The sequence below is a fragment of the Peromyscus leucopus genome, chromosome 6, assembly GCF_004664715.2.
Source record: "Peromyscus leucopus breed LL Stock chromosome 6, UCI_PerLeu_2.1, whole genome shotgun sequence".
In the NCBI taxonomy this organism is placed as follows: Eukaryota; Metazoa; Chordata; class Mammalia; order Rodentia; family Cricetidae; genus Peromyscus; species Peromyscus leucopus.
The window spans coordinates 72,526,030-72,546,599 of NC_051068.1; the positions used below are offsets into that span (position 1 = coordinate 72,526,030).

Genomic DNA, 20,570 nt, shown 5'->3' on the forward strand with positions numbered 1-20,570 from the left:
CAGGCCTGTGCATCGCCTCACACAGGGGGTGGTGCCGACCAGCAGGCCTGTGCATCGCCTCACACAGGGGGGTGCTGCAGACCAGCAGGCCTGTGCATTGCCTCACACAGCGGGGTACTGCAGACCAGCAGGCCTGTGCATTGCCTCACACAGGGGGGTGGTGCCGACCAGCAGGGCTGTGCATTGCCTCACACAGCGGGGTGCTGCAGACCAGCAGGGCTGGAGGGGGATGCAGGCCCAGAGGGGGATGCAGGCCCAGTGCCAGGCAGCGCAAGCACCTGAGTCTCAGTCACTCAGGTCAGAGATGCTGCTTTGAGGACCCAGTGTCTGGTGGCCTGTGGTCTCACGGGCCACATCTTGAGCTTTGCGGAAGCATGGTGGCAGCGAAACAGCTTGTTTTATTTATGCTTTTTGGTGTTTGTGGGTTTTTTTTTTTTTTTTTTTTTTTGGTGGTAGTGCTTGGGGATTGATCCCCGGGCCTTATGCCTGCTAGGCAAGGGCTCTACTTCATCCTCAGCGTTATAGTGTTTGGTTCTTTTAAGTTATATATGTCTTGAGCCTGGCACCTAGTTGGTTCAGTGGTGCCCATCTTTTTGACATTTGACGTGATACTGTGGAGAAAATTCTTGGTCATCCGTCTTTCTTTCTGCACACAACATTTTGGGATGGCTGTTAAAGTGGATTTTGTGGTAACGACTTCAGAAACAAGTGAGTGGACCTGCGAGATGCCTCGGTGGGTAAAGGCACTCGCTACCCGCCATGAGGGTGGAGAGATCGGGTCTACAATCTATCTTCTAAAAACTAATATGATTTAAAGACATAGCTTGATCCCCTTTTAATGAAATCATTTTTATTTCTTTTAATTTCCCTCTAAGTTTGCACTCAGTACACCAAGGCAGGAAGCATTCATTGGTGGGCAGATGTCAGCATCCCACTGATAGTAGAGGTCGCCTGGCAACCAGCTGCTTCCTGTCAGAGCACCTCTGAGCCTGAGCTGAGCCCTCTGGGGAGATGAAGAACCAATCTTATTGGATTGGTGCCGGGGTCCAAATCTATACAGCCAGCCCCAGTGGTAAGAGCAGAGGTAGTGGCCCAGCAAAGGCCGAGGGGTCACTCTGTTCTAGTAGGGATTGAAGACAGTGCATTTCTTATTTCACTGCACTTAATCCACAGAAATCCTGTGAGTCATGCTGCCCTAATTTTCTTATTATTTATGAAGAAGATTCAGAGAGAGAAAAATGATCTGCCTGAGGTCACCAGGTTAGCTGCATTGGGCCAAGATTGAAAGGACCAGTTCTTCTCTGCTGTAGACTGGGATCCTGAGCACATCTGGGTTTACAGTCTCAGGACACCCTCTTTTCCTTGGTTGACTCTTTACCACAGGCTGTCATTTGCTTTCCAGGCAAGAACTGTCAGACAGTGTTGGCTCCCTGTTCTCCAAACCCCTGTGAGAATGGTGCTGTTTGTAAAGCGGCACCCAATTTCGAGAGCTTCACCTGCTTGTGTGCGCCTGGCTGGCAAGGTAACGATGCCGAATACTACATTCTGAATAATGAATTTGAATAAGGCGACCCTATCCTTGGATGACATGTGGGGTGACGTGGGAGACCCTAAGCTTGTGAGGCCTGTAATCTTTGCACAGGAGTTGCTAGTTGGAAAAGCTCACAACACCTTCCCAGTTTTCACCTTCACAGTCCTCCGCTAGCTGAGACACCCCAACCCAAGAGTTTGAAGTTAGGAACAGCAGCTGGCTGGAATTTCTCAGGGACATAGACGCCTTTCAGGGACCCCCTGCGTAAGTCAGGTGCCTGTTGAACAGTTGTATCCAGCCCACCCTCAGCTCATGCTGCCCTGAAACTCATTCCTGCCTAAGCTCACCCCCTGCCTCGACTCTTGTGGGAATCATGTTCCAAAGAGTGGCTGTTCATTGTCCCATGTTTCTAGGTCAGCGATGTACAGTTGACATTGACGAGTGTGTCTCCAAGCCGTGTATGAACCATGGCCTCTGCCATAACACTCAGGGCAGCTACATGTGTGAGTGCCCTCCAGGCTTCAGTGGTGTGGACTGTGAGGAGGACATCAATGACTGCCTTGCCAGTGAGTACACCTGTCCCTGAGCACCGTACGCCCACCCCCAACCCCTGCCCCCAGGGAGAGAAAACACGGAGGGAGGGAGGGAGGGAGGGAGGCGTGCAGTGTAGACCGTGCCCCTCACACTGACGTCAGTGTACCAGACATTAGTAGAGTCTTCATTTTGAAGCTACTGTCTTTAGGAATTAAAGTCATAGAATCTGTTGGAAGCATTTCTCTACATTTTAATTCCTGACACAGTAGGGAGAGCGCTGTGTGGCTTTGGGAGAACACAGACTTTTGAAGGGCAGTAAACATAAGAAAAAAACCTACAAGTATTTTAATTGTACAGTTCATCCACTTTGGGCAAAATGATAACCCAAACCATCAACCACGGTGAACATAATTTGTTCCAACGAAAGCCCCTCTGCTGCTTTACCTTCCGTTCCTCTTCCTGGTCCCAGTCAGCCACAGACCGGCTTCTGTCTCTCCAGATAACGGAGTGCCGTTAACCTCTGTACAGATGCAGCTCTCGTCAGGCAGGCGAGGGACGAGGCTCTTGTCCGTCAGAATGTACTTCAGCCGGTTCGCGTTTTCACCCCTGGTTTCCTCTGCTGCATTGTCTCCTCTGCTGCTGTCAGCCTTCAGTGCTGGGCGTCAGAAGTTCACAGATCCCAGGCCTTTTTGGTTCTGAAATGTTCACATCTTGGGCATGTGACCCCAGTGGACGCATGGAGTTCATTCATGTTTCCATATATATCTTACATGCATAGCCTGTAGGTGTTGATGTAAGCTATATATGAATTCTTTCAGTGCACCTGCAGGTTGACTGTCCTGTATTTTCTGTGTACTTTTGGCATGAGGTTGACCCTCAAAGGGTTTCAGATTTTGGAGAACTTTGTGTTTTAGACTTTTGGGTAATTTTTAATCTGTGCTATTTTATTGTTTACTTGTTTGATTTTTTTCAGTTTTTAGGTATTGTAGATAAATGTATTATGATGGAGTGAAGATGTGTGGTTTCATTCTCTGAAATAAACCCCTATTCGTAGAGTGAGCCATGCGGTACCTGCATGTCCTAGCGATACATCACAGCAGTATTTTCCAAGGGACTTGCCCCATTTTCATTCTGTAGGAAGTGCTGGTTAGACTCCATGTCTGGGAACACTTGATGCAGTCGGTGGTTTCTGCTTTAGCTCCTGCACCATGTGTGCACGGGCATCTCATTGGCACAGCCTCCTGGTGATGGTGCTGACCACCTTGGCACTGTGTGCACCGGCATCTCATTGGCACGGCCCTCCTAATGATGGTGCTGACCACCTTGGCACTGTGTGTGCACTGGCATCTCATTGGCACGGCCTCCTGGTGATGGTGCTGGCCACTTTGGCACCGTGTGCACGGGCATCTCATTGGCATGGCCCTCCTGGTGATGGAGCTGACCACCTTTGCCCATGTTCTTTGTCTGAGACAATCTTTGGAGGGATTTCCATTTAAGTCTTTTACCCATTGGGAAAATGAACTGAAAGGTCAGGTTTGTTGGCTTGCTTATTTTATTACTTAGTTCGTTGTAGTCTAGGTTTAACTCACTGTCAGGCTTTTGCTTTGCAGCTAGCTATTTCCTTCGAACACATTGTTTTTCTTTTTGTTTTGAAGGGAAAGGTTTTACTATTGATGACACAGTGTTTGATCATTTTTGTAGTTTATGGTTCACATATCCAAAGCCCCTAAGGTTTGCCTCCTCTGTCTTCAGAGTAACATACTTTCTGCTCTTTCCTGAAGACATTGTGTTGTGTATAACTGGTGTGTACCTCTTCCAAACAGTGAGGCATGGGTCTTCAGAGTAGCATACTTCCTGCTCTTTCCTGAAGACATTGTGTTGTGTATAACTGGTGTGTACCTCTTCCAAACAGTGAGGCATGGGTCTTCAGAGTAACATACTTTCTGCTCTTTCCTGAAGATATTGTGTTGTATGTAACTAACTGGTGTGTACCTCTTCAAGCATTGGTCTTCAGAGTAACATACTTTCTGCTCTTTCCTGAAGACATTGTGTTGTATGTAATGTCTGGTGTGTACCTCTTCCAAACAGTGAGGCATGGAATCTTTTTTGTTTTTTCTTGACAAGTTTTTAACCTTTCAAAAGTCTTTTTGAGACTTTTAACTTTTTAATTATTTTAGTTTGGTTTAGATTGAGCTTTGGTAAAATGTCTTTCAAAGATTCCATCTGTCTTACCTAGGTTTCTAGCACTCTAAAACTCTATGACCAAAAGCACCTTGGGGAGGGAAGGGTTTGTTTCGTCTTACGCCTACAGTCAGTCTGTCACTGAGGGAAGTCAGGGCCGGAACCTGGATACAGGAGCGGAAGCAGAGGCCATGGAAGAACACCGCTTACTGGCTTGTTCCCCATGGCTTGCTCAGCCTGCTTTCTTGTAGAACTCAGGAACCACAGTGGGCTGAGGCCTCCCACATTAATCATTAATAAAGAAAACACAACCACAGATTTGCTACAGGCCAATCTGATGGAGGCATTTTCTTAATTGAGGTGCCTTCTTCACAGATGACTCTGGTTTGTGTGGAGTTGACAAAACCAAAGCCAAACCAAACAAGCAAAACCCCAATAACAACAAACAAAACTGACTAGCACATCATCTGACTTACCTGTTTTTAAGTTTTCTGGCAGAGATCCATTCATAATAAGCCTTATTTTACTCTTCATAGCTGTCAGATGTGTGATAACTTTGCTTCTTTTATCTGGGACTGATCATTGACTCCTTCTCCCTTGGGAAAGAATGTCTGTTTGGGTCGAACTTCTTGTCTCACTTGTAGCTCAGGCTGACCCGGAACTCACTGTGCAGCCCATGCTGGCCTCGACCTCACCCGTTTTCCTGCCTCACCTCTTTCAAGTGCTGGGACACAGGGAGCCACCAAGCCTCATGCTTTCCTTTCTTCTCGAACGTACGATGGGGTGTGTTAAGTGTCCCTCCGGTAAAGCGGGGCCAACCTGGCCTTTCAGTTCATTGCTTAAGTTCTCCTTTCACACTCGTGACGGCTCCCGCAGTTGTGACTTGATGCCCTGTGTGCTGGCAGCTGTAGCGTGGCTGTCTTGCTCCAGTCTCTGTGTCATTGGGTAGCACAGGGCCCCGGCATGATTATAACTCAAAATCTATTGGCCTGACTGTGAATGGAAGCGTTGTAAGGTTAAGTATGTGATTTTAAAAATAATTTAAGAACGACTCTGTGTCCTGGGGCTACTTAAAAGTTAAAAAGAAAAAAGAAGAAAGAGAGACAGGCATAGGAAGGTGATTGATTCATACAGTGTTCTTAGAACAGACTGAATGCATAATTCTGCTCCCCCAGCCTCCATAAACACAGTTTGAAAATACTAGTTAATATTCCCAATAATGTATGTGTTAAGCCACATAATTCATTTACGTATATGTAGAGGACCAGTGCAAGTTTTATGACTATTAATTTTATAAATTAATGTGTTAATGTAGATTAAATTGATCTTGATTATTGAATAGATTAAAATCTTAGGCAAGAGTTAACTGAATTCATTTTTCATAAGTAGGGAGTCATGTCAAAATAAATGCAAAGAGGCCAAATATGAAAGTTGAAATTGTGCTCCTTAAGGGTATGGTGTGGCCCGGTCATTTGCCTTCACAAGTTTACAGGGAAACCATGCTGCTGTTCTGAGTTCCTCTTTTGTCATGGCTCAGACCCTTGCCAGAATGGAGGCTCCTGTCTGGACGGAGTGAACACATTCTCCTGCCTCTGCCTTCCCGGCTTCATTGGGGACAAGTGCCAGACGGACATGAACGAGTGTCTGAGTGAACCCTGTAAGAATGGGGGCACCTGCTCTGACTACGTCAACAGTTACACGTGCAAGTGCCCTGCAGGATTCCATGGAGTCCACTGCGAAAACAACATCAACGAGTGTACTGAGAGGTGAGCGGGACGGACCTGGGCCCCCAGCGGTTTCCAGGGAAGGGGAGGACGGGGAGGAACCTTCACGGCACGATGCCAGGATTGTAGGGCCAGGACCCACCCGCTCCACAGTCCTCTCTCCTTGCTCAGTTTTTGAAAGACATATGATCAGAAAGTCAAAGGTCAGAGGTTGAAAAGCTGCGTGGGATAGACCATCACTTATTTCTTGCCGTGGAGCAGAAGAGCTATCAGTTCTGTTCTGTTCTCCCATGGTCTCTTTGTTCCAGTTGACCGTTGACCTAAAGAGTTCTCTTTCTTTGGAGATCCGTTTCCACTGTTTAAGTAGTTTTGGGAAGGTTTATTTGATTTTTATCTTATTTTATTTTATTTATTATTTTAGCAATGCTTTTCTTCTCTTTCAAAAAGAAGTCTAAGGTGAAGAGCTATTTAGCAGTTTTCATGTAAAACCGATTGATGTAATGATAAAATATGCTATGTAGAAAACTGCAGGAGAACTGAGTGGAACCTGGAAACCATCACCCTCTTTAGGATTCTAGACAGCTTGTCACTGCAATGCTCCTAAGAGGGCTGGTGGAAAGGAAGTTAGTACTCACTGTAACCTCTGACCCTTGGTCTAGTTAGGGCATAGGTATCGGAGTCTCGGAGGTGTCTGCCCCCCAACACTCCAGATTTCAGCAGCCATCCTTCCCAGGAGCAGCTCAGAGCTGCCGGTGACATGGCTAATGTCCTCTCCCGTTGGCTCCTCAGCTCCTGTTTCAATGGGGGCACGTGTGTTGATGGCATCAACTCCTTCTCTTGCTTGTGCCCTGTGGGTTTCACTGGTCCCTTCTGCCTCCATGATATCAACGAGTGCAACTCTAACCCGTGCCTGAATGAGGGAACGTGTGTTGACGGCCTGGGTACCTACCGCTGCACCTGCCCCTTGGGCTACACGGGCAAAAACTGTCAGGTAAGCAGCTTCCCTCCCGCTCGCCCGGCTCAGTCCCACAGTGCCTGGGGACTCTATCCAGTCTCTAGGCAGGAAGAACCATTCAAAAAGAGAGGACTGTGGATCTCAGGTGGTTCCTGAAATGAACCTGGGCCACCTTGATAGCTAGACGATTCCAGACTGGTGACACCAGCAATATGATATGGGTTAACAAGCTTATGGTTGTTTGAAGAGGCTTACCAAAAGCCAAAGAAAAATGTGGCCGACAGCGAGCACCCACCTACCTTTTACAGAAGAAGAACAGGGAGAACGCTGTGGTAGCTTCTCGTTGTTACAGATTCCTGAGAAAAACAACTCTAAAGGAGCTTGCTTTGGGCTCGTGGTTTAGAGATTTCCGGCCATGTTGGCTGCTGGTGTAGGACTCTTTTCACCTCATGGTGGCCATGAAGCAGAGAGAGACAAGGAGAGGAGGATGGGAAGGAGGGAGGCAGATGGGGTAGGGGAAGCCAAGAACAAGATGTAGTCCCCCCCCCCAACATGTACCCTGTGACCCACTTTTCCAGAATTGAACTTCCTCTAGTTTTCAGAATCGTTCAGAAATACTATCACCATTGGGAACCACACCCTCAATACATGTGCCTCCAAGGGTCGGTTCACATTCAAATACTTACAGGACGGAAGAATTAAAAAAAAAAAAAACAAGAACAAAAACAAAAAACCCAGTAAATATCGGGTACAACTAACAGGGTAATGCTTTGCAGTGTTATAACATAGCCATAACCAAACTAATAAATCTTTAAAATTCAAATATATAAATGTAAATTTTCATATAATCTTTGGATGGAAGGAGTCCTCACAGGAAACTAACTTTCAATTCATGGAGGAGAAACAGCCCCCTCCCTGACCCCCTAAGGACAGTGTATATAACCTTTCCCAGGTCACATACCAAATGGTAATTGATTCTGCGTTATCTCTTCAGCATTTATGAAGTTTTACCTCTTCAACACTAAGAGTAACAGAACTCAAAGAGCTCAGGAACACGTGACTAAATACATAGCGTGCGTTTGGTTACATTGGACAGGGAAGCAGCCACCTCCACATCAGGCAGCTTGGTGCTGTGCCCAAGAGAGCAATCTCTGGCAGATGCAGGTGGCGAGAGCTGGTCTTAGCCCCGTGTCCCCCCCCCCCCCCCCCCCCCAGCCTCCACTGACCACCCCTTCCAGCCAGCAGTCCGTGTCAGGAATGCAACCCCATCTCCGCCTCATGTTTTTTCACAAACCTGGTTTTCAAAATAAGGTTTTGGACAGTTTAGGCTTGTGAGGTAGATCCCTTTACCCATCTTCCCCATAGGGAGGGTTGGTCAAGATGCATGTGGATTTCCTGCAGGGTTAACCTAAGAAGCATGGGCCCAGACAGCAGCTCGAGCTCTTCCCAGCCTCGCAGGGTGGCCATATATGCTCACATAATGCTGTCGGACGCTCTGAGGATGACAGCCTCCCGAGCCTATAGAGTGGTCAGGTTTCTGGGCACAGGGCTTTTGCAGACAAATGAGACCGTAGAAACGGCAAGGTGCATCCAGCACAGTGGGCCAGGTTCAAGGCCTGGGTGAGGGCTTCCTCTGTCTCTAAGACCAGTCCTTTTCTTTGACATCTCTCAACACACTGAGACTGAGGGACTTCACTTCCGGTGTCCGGGTTTTGATGCCTGTGCCCCGTTGCCTCTGCTTTAGACCCTGGTGAACCTCTGCAGCCGGTCTCCATGTAAAAACAAGGGAACTTGTGTTCAGGAAAAGGCAAGGCCCCGCTGCCTGTGTCCGCCTGGATGGGATGGTGCATACTGTGATGTGCTCAACGTGTCCTGTAAGGCGGCAGCCTTGCAGAAAGGTGAGCTCTACGCCTAAGCCTCAGATCCTGACGTCCATGCTGGCCAGAAGCATCTTAGGACAGATAGTACTGAAAGGGCAGGGCTCTGGAGAAAGGCTGGAGGAACGTTTAGAGATCGATCCCAAAGAGAAGGGTGACTGACATGAGATTAAGACAGATTCCACTTTGAGAACGAGTTGTTATTATTATTATATTATTATTATTATTATTATTATTATTATTCAAATCAATTGCTTGAGGGTTGGGAAGAACTAGTCAGTAGTGAAGAAAATCTAAGCTAGTAGTCACTAGCTGGGGCTCACCCGCTTGAGGGTTCGAACCTGGTGTGTGTCACACTCTCGGATGCCCCTTTCGCTACCCAGGAGTGCCCGTTGAACACTTGTGCCAGCACGCGGGCGTCTGCATCAATGCCGGCAACACCCACCACTGCCAGTGCCCACTGGGCTACACGGGAGCTACTGTGAGGAGCAGCTTGACGAGTGTGCGTCCAACCCCTGCCAGCACGGCGCCACCTGCAGTGACTTCATAGGAGGATACAGATGTGAGGTGAGAAGATGAGGCGAGGGGAGAGGCCCTCAGGAGACCGGGCCCTCGGTAAAAACCCGGCTGAGTTCAGCCGTGCGTGTCCTACAGATGATGCGCGTTTACCCGTCGTTACTGTAGTGTTCACCAGCCGCTGCTTTTATTCCCAGCCTTGCTTTCACGTAGCTCTGGTAAGATGTTTTCAGGGAGGCCTGGAACCATCATCATCCCTCCTTAACAGGCCTGCCCTCTGTGTTGGTTGGCATCCCGCCGGCTCGCCCAGTACAGTTGTCCCTGGTACTTCCTGAAGAGCAGTACAGTTCATCGGCCAGTTCGTAATTCTCTGAAACAAAAAGGCATGGCCTTGCCTCTGGTGCCAAAGCGCCACAAACCACGCTCAGTGTTACCGTGTGTGATGTTTAAGTAGGCGTCTTTTTCCAGTGTCCGGGCTGATAAGAGTCAGATGTTAAACACCGGAACGGGAACCTGATACCCCTTAGAACACCAAGCAACAACACAAAGTTCCGTCTGCTGCTACCTCAGCGTGTATCTCACAGCAGGCCTGCCAGGGCTGAACTCAAACTTTGACACATCTGTTTTGTTTTGTTTTTTTAAACATAAGCCACACGAGCAGGATTCTAGCCATTTAATGCTGCCTGCTTGGCCTAGCCTTTAAAATAACACACTGTGTATCATAGATAAGATCAACCCCGGAATTCAAGGAGCCAGCCCTGCCCTGGGGAGCTCCCTCACCCGAAGACTGGTGTTGCTGGGCCACTGAGTGTCACCACCTAGAGTCTTATGCTCCCTCTGTGGTGCCCCCCACTTTGAAAATCTGCTTCTTTTCCCCTGACTTGGGCTAGTCTTGTGCTGTGAGGGACTTCCTCTGCATGCAGAGTCGGTATAGCATGCCTAAATGAAACTTGCCATAGTTGTCTTTTTCCTCATCAGTTCTGAGTTTCTTCCATCCCCACCATCATGCACAGCCTCATCTTTTCCTGGCCCGCCGCTACCCCATCACACACACACACACACACACACACACACACACACACACACACACACACACACACACACACGCAGTGGGTCCCGTGTCCTTCCCCACACATACTGCCTGAGTCTGCGGCTGCTCATCCCGTGTGGAGGGATGCACGGTGTGTGGACGAGGAAACCCTTACACAGAAGCTTGCTCCAGAGAGTGTCATGGAAATAACCCTCAGTACACACAGCCCTTGCCTTCCTTTAAAATGGCTTTTCCCCGCCTTGGCTGGAAGAGTGATCGGTCACTGTGACCCTGCGCAAGGAAGTGTCAGAGAGTGTGCTGATCGCAGAGTGCTACACAAGTGCTCTGGGGTGGGGAGCTAAGTCCTAGCAGCGCTGACCCTCAGCTGGTCCTGCGGTCTGTTTCCAGCACTGACCCCCTTCTTCATGTCCTCTTCTCCTGGCAGTGTGTTCCGGGATATCAGGGTGTCAACTGCGAGTATGAAGTGGATGAGTGCCAGAACCAGCCGTGCCAGAACGGAGGCACCTGCATCGACCTGGTGAACCATTTCAAGTGCTCGTGCCCACCAGGCACTCGGGGTACGCCGTCAGCCTTGCCCTTCCCACTGAGGCCGCTTCCCGCCTTTTAAACCTGGTCTTAGTACTGACGCAGTTTAAAGACGGAGACAGTGAAACATCAGCAAACCAGCCTCATGGTAGCCACTTAGCTCTTCCTCCTCCTCTCTCATGCTCCCACTCCTGCCAGCTCTGGTGTTTCCGTTCTGCGTGGTTGTTGCTTAGCTCGTCTTCCAGGAGACACAATGCAGAATCGACATAACATTGCAACAAAATTAGCCTGGCTAACAGGGTTTCTTGGTGCTTCAAGAGAAAACAACTCATAGCCTCTTAAAATCAAATCCACATAGGCCTGCTTTTTGTTTTGTTTTTTTAAACTAGCCAAGTCTTGTCTCCTAAGGCCAGGGAATCAATGAGATGAAAGTGTTTGGCTGCTGTGCCGAGGAGGCAGATGGCAGAGGGCTGTGTTCCTACACTCGTAGTAAGGCCTTGATGTGCACCCCTAGACCGTGGACGCTAGACCCATCCATCTGCTCTGGGTTCTGCCACTTCCTCCTGGAAAGGGGATCGCTTGTTTGAAGAGGCGTGTGAAAAAGTGGGAAAGGCCCCCGACAGCAGCCCGAAGTTCAGGCAGCCTCAAACACAACAGACCTCCACAGAGAGGCTCTGTGTTATCATAGACTTGTGTGTCGTTGGATTCGGATAACTTTTCTTCCTAGAGATCCAATTTGGCTAAGTTAACACAGAATATCCCCTAAGGGGTAGGTAGTGCAGAGTGAGGCTGAAGGGAATCAGGAGTCCGCCTGTAGCTGGTACAAGTTTGCTACATGAAAAGGAGGCTTGTTCCCTAGTCTAGAAATAGTTAGAGTCGGTTCCAGTTCACTACTGGTTCATCCCTTCCTATTCACTCACTCACCCGTCCATCCATCCATCCATCCATCCATCCATCCATCCATCCATCCATCCATCCATGAGACAGGGCATTTTGTCGTATTTTTGGTTATCCAATAGTAGTAAAGCTAGATGTGTAAGGTATGAACCAAACTGATTCTGTCTTCTTTGGGGGTTCGCATCCATGTTCCTTCGGCCATTTTCCCCTTCTCTTCCTCTCTGTCTCTTTCTCTCCCACTCTTCCCCCGCCCTTCTCTCCTTTTCCCTCTGTACTTCCATCTCCTCTTCTCCCCTCCAGTCCCTCTCCCTCTGTCCTGTCCCTCTTCCTCCCCCCCAATCTCCCTCTCCAGCCCCTCTCCTCCTCCCCATCTCTCCCTCTCCTCCCCCTTTCCCTTCATCCCCGCTTTTGTTCCTCTCACTCTCCTCTCTCCTCCCTCTTCTCTCTCCCTTCCTCCCCCCCCCCTTCTGTCCCCAGAATCCCAGGTAGCCGCAGCCTCATTCACTACAGGCATGCACTACCATGCCTGGGTAGTTAACGCCTTTAAATAATAGCATTGGTTCAGACACGCTACAATTCTGGTGGTAGCTAATTATAGATATCATATCTCGGATAACACAATGGTGGTTTTGTTGGGGGATTTTTTTGTTTGGTGTTTGGCACTCACACTCTGGTAGGTGTTGAGTTGCCGCCTTTTCTCTGTGTTTTTGGTCTGTAGCCCCCACGGCTGCCACAGGAAAGGTAGGAGTGATGGACAGGGCTGGGCGGAGGTTTTTCCCGCAGTCTGGAAGTGACACACACATCGCTGTCCTTAGAGGTGTGTGTGTGTGTCAGCACCACTCACTAGTGTTCTTCCATAGTCCATGGAGGCTGGGAACCTAGGAAGGATGTGGGTTCTGTACTCTACCGCAGATTTTGTGAGCTAGACACATCCAGTCACAGGCTAGAACATTTCCTAAGACAACAAGATTTTTATCTTTTTAAAATCCTTCCTTCTTCCTCCCTTCTTTTTCTTTCTTTCTTTCTTTCTTTCTTTCTTTCTTTCTTTCTTTCTTTCTTTCTTTCTTTCTTTCTTTCTTTCTTTCTTTCTCTCTCTCTCTCTCTCTCTCTCTCTTTCTTTCTTTCTTTCTTTCTTTCCTTCCTTCTTTCTTTCTTTCTTTCCTTCCTTCCTTTCCTTTCTTTTTTTCTTTCTTTCTTTCCTTCTTCCTTTCTTCCTTTCTTTCGTGTCTCTCTCTCTCTCTGTCTCTCTGTCTCTCTCTCTCTCTCTCTCTCTCTCTCTCTCTCTTTCTTCCTTCCTCCTCTTCCTCTTCTTCAGTTTTTTGTGAGACAGTCTTTCTATGTGGCCCTGGCTGTCCTGGAACTCACTCTGTAGATCAGGCTGGCCTCAAACTCAAAGGTCCACTGGCCTCTGCCTCCTGAGTGTTGGGATTAAAAGTGTGTGCCACCACACCTAGCTCCCAAATGCCTCTCAATGGCAGCTTAGAATAATAATTTAGTGTATTGTGACTGTTTCCACCCCAGCTCCTCAATGTGTCATCTCACTGATTTTTACTGCTGTGGTCTTCACTGAGAACTTGACTGTTAATCTTATTGATGGTCTCTCAAGATACCTTCCCTTTGCAGTGTTTCCAAGATCGCCTTTTAATGGTCTGTTAAAGAGTGTGGGTCTCTTTCAGTGTGTCCTACTTGACTGTTGGCTGGACTATACCTTGTGTACTTGCGTAGGTACCTGGAACAGTGTATATTTGCTCTGACTTTACCTATCTGGCCATCTGTGAGTGTTGCAGGAGACCCTGGAGTTCTATCACACCATAGTGACAGTTACCACAGTGCTTTTTCTTAGCGCTGTACTCGGAGGGTCGGATGTTGGCCTGTGCACACCTCAATTTCCTCATTGCATGGGCTAACTGGAACACTTACGTCATCCCTAACTGTTTGCACCAGGCTAAGAATGAGGTCACTCTTACTTGAGAATCTGTTTATTATTGATAGTTCTGTCCACGTGGGAGGGGGGCTGTATACTTATTTCACTCATGGTACCAAATATCAAATATCCAGTGAGACCAGGAACACATACTGGCTTTGTTTGCTTCCACTTTCTGGTTTCCAGTTTAATCCGTGATGGATAAGGTAATGTAGGCACGTGGGCATGGATAAATACATCCACACATGCACAGAAAAGCATGCAGTAAAAGACACACTCCCACCCTATTCGTCTCCCCCAACACTCTGTTCTCCCTCTTCCACACACAAGCAATCACACACTTTTAGTTTCTTGTGTCTCTAGAGGTTTATCCTTCTCTAAAAGGTTATCCTTCAAAACTGCTTTAAGTGTATAGGAGCCAAATACAAAGATAGTTTTTATTTCCTCTACTTTTAACTCTGAAGATGTATTAGAGACACTGTTTTTCTCCTGACCTCTTTCCTTCATTGGCATATTTTCATATCAAAATAGGGAGCTTCTTTAGTAGTTTTTCACAGAATCAGAATTCCCAGTTATGACATTTCATATCGTGTTTAACTGGTCTTCTAGTGACAGACGCTGGGGTTTTGCATACATGTAAATGCACTTTACAGGACACATTGTCAGGAGTAGAGTTGCTGCCCTGGTCATTACGGAGCTGTCATTTACGTGGCAGTGCTGCTTGCGGCCTCTCGGCATGCCACCGTCCTCTCCATGCAATGGAGCAGTGTCTCCTATTCAGAAGTTGTTGTTTCTCTCTAGGATTGGCTCCTACTCTCTTTCCCTGTTGAATTACATATTTTTTAAAATTTTGCAGAAATTGTCTGTCTTTGGTATATGATACAGATATATATTTCCCAATATACTTAGGTCTTAATCTTTCAGATGTTTTTGTGGTGATTTTTTTTTTTTCGTGTAGATTATTTCTGATTACATTGAATTTATCCATCTTTTTTATGGCTGCTTGCATTTGAGTGGTAGCTGGTATTATCCTCGAGGCTCCAAGATTAATAAAGGCATTTTTCTGTCTTTTCATTTTTTTTTTTCCAAGACAGGGTTTCTCTGTGGAGCTTTGCATCTTTTCTGGAACTCACTCTGTAGCCCAGGCTGGCCTCGAACTCACCGAGATGCTCCTGGCTCTACCTCCCAAGTACTGGGATTAAAGGCATGTGCCACCACTGCCTGGCTGTCTTTTCATTCTGTACTAGAATACTGAAGTACCTTTCCCATAGGATGTTATCTACATTGATTTGAGATAGGACTTTGTTTGTTTGTTTTTCAAGACAAAATTTCTCTGTAGCTCTCTCTGGTTATCCTGGAACTTGCTCTAGAAACCAGGCTGGCCTCAAACTCACAGAGATCCACCTGCCTCTGCCTCTGAAGTGTTGGGATTAAAGGCATATGCCATCAATTCCCGGCTGAGATGGAACTTTTTATCAAATTCTAAGTTCCTGTTTGCATTTGGGTGTTGTTGTCCTATTCATCAATTCATGAGAAACTTTGTTTCAATTGTGAAGGAATCTTCTTCATGCTTTCCTGGCTGTGTGTGTGTGTGTGTGTGTGTGTGTGTGTGTGTGTGTGTGTCTGTCTGTCTGTCTGTCTGTCTGTCACACACATAATTGTAAGAATCAGTTTGTCATTTAAAAATATTGCTTATATTTTTTGAGGTCACATTACATCTATAAATTAATAGAGTAAATACATCTCTATCATAAAGAGTCACATAATCAGATAATGTATGTTTTCCATTTATTTGTGTCCCCTCTGTATGTCCTTCAGACAACTTGCAGTGTAAGCACATCTTGTTAAGATGGCTCATGGCCATTTTGCCTTTTGAAATTGTTTATGACAGTGAGGAGTATCTTGCTTCCTTTAAAGTATACTAAAATGCAAGTAAGTGGCCAGGATATAGAAGTACTTCCTTTTTAAACCTTTTCAAATTATTTTGTGAAGTAGTCATTGATTTTGTTCTTTCTAGAAATGTTTACAGATATCTTAACTAGATGGCTTATTTATATCTTCAGTACACGTTTAGCTAAAGTAATCTTCACATTCTTAGCAAGGTATTTCCATTCTTTTTTAATAAAACCACTAGTGCACTTAGAAAAAAAGTCAACGTTTATAAAACATCAAGTACTATTGCTCGAAAATCTAATTCCAATATCGTCTATGTGTTAACTAGGGGGCATTCTGTTTTGAACTGTTCTCATGTGTTAATTGGAGTTGATGATTATTAAAAAACCTCACAGGGTGCCTCCTGAGCTTTAGTGCCGTGCCCTTGAGATGGGACAGTCATTCTCCTGCTCTGGGTCACGTGGAGAGAGAACTCGTGGAGCCTCAGTGTGCACGTCTCACGGTGCTCACAGGAAGGGGCAGCTGGCACGGACTACGAGTGTTTTTTACCTTGCCCAACTTAGGAGGTCCCACTGTGGATTGAGGAATATAATCTAGTTAATTTTTAAAGCCCTACAAGGGCAGTTATCCCTGCTAAAGGTGGGTTCAAGAGGTTTTCATAATTCTGTGTCCCTCTTCTCTCCCATAGGCCTGCTTTGTGAAGAGAACATTGATGACTGCGCCGGAGGCCCCCACTGCCTTAATGGTGGCCAGTGTGTGGACCGGATCGGGGGCTACACTTGTCGCTGTTTGCCTGGCTTTGCTGGGGAGCGGTGTGAGGGGGACATCAACGAATGCCTGTCCAATCCCTGCAGCTCGGAGGGCAGCCTGGACTGCATTCAGCTCACCAACGACTACCTGTGTGTCTGCCGAAGCGCCTTCACTGGTGAGAACCTCTCAGCCCCCAAAGTCTGATGTTCGGAGGCTTGGGTGAGCAGGCCATTCCCTGGTGCCTCCTTCAGAAAGCCAAAACCAACTTAGGTCAAGGCCCCAGACCCCAGTCTGTATTAAGTCTGTCGCTATGGGCGTTGTGACCGGGCTCATCTTTACCTTTGCTTTTCCTGAGACTCTTTGGTGTCCATGGACTATATCATGCTATGGCAAGAATATGAAAAATAATGGGTTGGCTTGGTTGGGTAAATTAACATTTTTAATTGAGATAAAATTAACAAGACAAAATATGCCGTCTTCACCATATAAAGCCTACTGTGAAGGAGCATTGAACACACTCACTGTGGTGACTGCAGTAGCATTGAGCACACTCACACTGCAGTAGCATTGAGCACACTCACACTGTGGTGACTGTGGTAGCATTGAGCACACTCACACTTCAGTGACTGTGGTAGCATTGAGCACACTCACACTGCAGTAGCATTGAGCACACTCACACTGCAGTGACTGTGGTAGCATTGAGCACACTCACACTGCCAGTGCAGCACACTCACACTGCGGACAGTAGCATTGAGCACACTCACTGTGGTGACTGCAGTAGCATTGAGCACACTCACACTGCGGTAGCATTGAGCACACTCACACTGCAGTAGCATTGAGCACACTCACACTGTGGTGACTGCAGTAGCATTGAGCACACTCACACTGCGGTGACTACAGTGGCATTGAGCACACTCACACTGCAGTGCCACAGACATCACTGTATATGCTCAGACTCATACATGAAAGTGTGACACATTTGTTTTTAGAGCCTTTCATCCGACACTGGTGTGCCACCCTGCACACGTGAGGAGGAGTTACTTTGCAGTGTTTATGTCTGTCGTCTTCCTGACTCTGGGACCCAGAGGAGCTTGGGGTCTGTTAGGACACTCGGAGGAGCTGGTTCAAAGGGCAACTGATGAGAATCAGTGGGAAGCCACGGTAGTCAGGTCCTCTTACATAGCTAAGACTTAGCTACAAGCCTAGCCTGTTCTTCATAGAAGGCATAATGAAGGTCAAGTGCTGCCCCAGAAAGGAGCTCACTCTCTCAGGCCATTAGTCACTTCTGGAGAAGGGCAGTGTAGTGACTTTTGGAGGTGAAAGTAGTTGCCAGTGTGTAGGTGTGGCAGGGTCATCAGCTTTGAAATCTGCCTTATCCTTCTGGAACCTGCTTGGATTTCTTATGCTGGGCGTGTCTTCACGTGCTGGAAGTCTAATAACTAATTGATAACTTGCAATGTGGCTGCTGCTCCAAACTCAGCCTGTGTCCAGCCTGCAGGCCTTCCCTTCATCTTTTCTTCCTCTCTTCTGGCCTTCTCAATCTGAAGTATATGCTACCTTTTAAAAAGTTTGGAATTTTACAAAGAGTGGGAGGGATTCTGCGATACAGAATAATACCAAACCCGAAACTGCTCGTTCTGGCTATCATTGCTCTTGGGGCAGTGTGGGCTCCTGTTTCTTCATCGCCGCTGAGCATGCTGGTATCTCAAACACTGACCAGGACTTCAAAAAGAAGAAAAAGGCAGTGGGATGGGGGAGAGGGGGCGTGGGGACACCTGAGTGGGTATCCCATAGTCATATCTGTGTGCTCATGTCACGGGGATAGATGAAAATGACACATTGAGCTGCACTGTGTGGGATGTCCCCACTAATGATCAGCAGGGAGCTCCTGATCTCTGTCCATGCACTGGCTATTCTCCCTTAGTGTCCGTTTCCTCATTCAGAAAGACACAAGTACTACTATTTAAGCTTTTTTTTTTTTTTTTTAACTTCCAAAAGACCACAGAGCAGATGGGGTTCTTTCCCTGCTGTTTGCCAAGAGACCCCAGCTGCACCCCACATCCCCTCCACGATTCCAGCCACCCCCGTTCAGTCTGTCGGGGAGCTCGCAGCCCGCAGGTGCCCTGGGGCTCAGAGCCGGGTCTAGAGGGGATGAGCTCCCAGCAAATTCAGGTGTATTTTCAAGCAGTTCAGTCGGGCCACAGAAAGGCAAAGTAGCCAAGAAGAGAGACTTCCCTGTAAGCCACCCTTCCTGTTAGGTGTGTGCCTTGGCTGGATGTCGCTGCTTCTGCGAAGCGGGCGTGGACAGAAACGCCCTTAGCAACACCCCTCACCTTAAATGTTGAGTGTGCGCTGAGGCTGAAGTGTACCTGCCCTTCGTCTGAGGGGGTTTCAGTTTTTGTTTTTATTGGAATTTGTGTCACTTTCCTGTCTGTCCCTTTGGGGTCTCTCTGGGGTGGATAGTCCTTGTGTGCTTGACTGTCTTGGCAAGACCGTCAAGGGACGGGTCTGAGCAGTGATGGGCCCTTTGCTATGAGGTCCACTGAGTCCTCTCGAAGTCCCATCGGCTTAGAACTGGCCTGCCCCTCCTCTTTGCTGCGTGTGAGGCTGCTCCCCATCCCAGGAGGGATCCCTTTAGTGTCCCAAGCTAATATTCGTACCTTTTAAAACTGCCGCTTGTTTTCTGTCCTAAGGCCGTCACTGTGAAACCTTCCTGGATGTGTGTCCCCAGAAGCCTTGCCTGAATGGAGGGACTTGTGCGGTGGCTGCCAACATGCCCGACGGCTTCATTTGTCATTGCCCCCAAGTAAGTGGCCCTGCCGCTGATGTAAGGGTCGCCCCCTCTTCCATATGCTCTCTGGAGCTGGGGCGAAGCCCACATTTCCGAGCCCTCCAGAAGGTGCTAGGGTGTTAGTGCCAGGTCTGGGTCTTCCCTGTATTCAGTTGTTCCCGGCGTGCCCGTCGGCCTTCAGAGCGTTGAGGGGAGACCGCCATGGTGTGATGACCCCTTGAAGTGGGCCCAGTGCCAGTGCCCTGGCTGCCCAGCCTTGTGCTTGCTGCAGCCGCCCTGGGCGTGCTGGCGGAGAGCGCTGCGCTGCTCCTGTTCTTCAGCAGCGACCCCTGGAGAGTAAGCGCCTTCTCAGACCAGAAGGAAGCATAATGTCAACCTCCCTCTGGGCAGACACCTTTGCTGCTGCCAAAGGCTGGAAGCTGCCCTGCACAGAGAGGGTTGTGTGACGACACCTGTCTCCTAACGACCTTATCAGCCCTCACCCGCTGGCTGATTTGAAGAGGTTGTTTCTAGAACATCTTTTTTTTTTTTTTTTTTTTTTTTTTTCGAGACAGGGTTTCTCTGTGTAGCTTTGCGCTTTTCCTGGAATCACTTGTAGTCCAGGCGCCTCGACCCAGAGGTCACCTGCCTCTCCTCCCAAGTGCTGATTAGTGGCGCCCCACCCCCCTGTTTCTAGAACATCTTAATCACATGCCCAGTCTTTACCTCCCCAGGAGTGTAGGGGAGAGTGGGGTGAGCTCTTAAACCCATCCGCCATCCCCCTTCCTTTACCACTTCTCCCAGGGCTTCTCCGGGGCAAGATGCCAGAGCAGCTGTGGGCAGGTGAAGTGTCGGAGAGGGGAGCGCTGTGTGCACACTGCCTCGGGACCCCGCTGCTTCTGCCCCAACCCCAAGGACTGTGAGCCGGGTTGCGCCAGTAACCCCTGCCAGCACGGGGGCTCCTGCCATCCTCAGCACCAGCCTCCTTACTACGCTTGCCGCTGCCCCCCGCCGTTCTGGGGCAGGCACTGCGAGCTCTACACGGTCCCCACCAGCACCCCGCCCGCCACCTGTCTGAGTCAGTACTGTGCCGACAAGGCGCGGGACGGCATCTGTGACGAGGCCTGCAACAGCCACGCCTGCCAGTGGGACGGGGGCGACTGCTCCCTCACCATGGAGGACCCCTGGGCCAACTGCACCTCCTCGCTGCGCTGCTGGGAGTACATCAACAACCAGTGTGACGAGCTGTGCAACACCGCCGAGTGCCTCTTCGACAACTTCGAGTGCCAGAGGACCAGCAAGACCTGCAAGTAAGAGCCCCGGGCCTTCGGCCTCCGCGCGTGCACGCATGCGCGGAGGGGGCTGTCACTAACCCACTCAGTCTCCTGTCCTCGCGGGCTGCGGCCCCCAGCCGCCACCTCTGCTTTTCGGAGGGTGCCAGC

At 48.5% G+C, this 20,570-nt stretch overlaps 1 protein-coding gene across 1 annotated transcript in view; it reads left to right on the plus strand.

Moving 5' to 3' along the window:
* The window catches only part of Notch2 (notch receptor 2), a 142,048-nt gene that overhangs the window by 106,613 nt on the left and 14,865 nt on the right, over positions 1-20,570 (plus strand). The window contains 11 exon segments of the mRNA XM_028860929.2: positions 1,403-1,522; positions 1,945-2,097; positions 5,784-6,012; positions 6,760-6,961; positions 8,670-8,823; positions 9,186-9,275; positions 9,278-9,369; positions 10,794-10,926; positions 16,297-16,533; positions 19,052-19,164; positions 19,933-20,438. Of these exon segments, the coding sequence (XP_028716762.1) occupies positions 1,403-1,522; positions 1,945-2,097; positions 5,784-6,012; positions 6,760-6,961; positions 8,670-8,823; positions 9,186-9,275; positions 9,278-9,369; positions 10,794-10,926; positions 16,297-16,533; positions 19,052-19,164; positions 19,933-20,438 (2,029 nt within the window).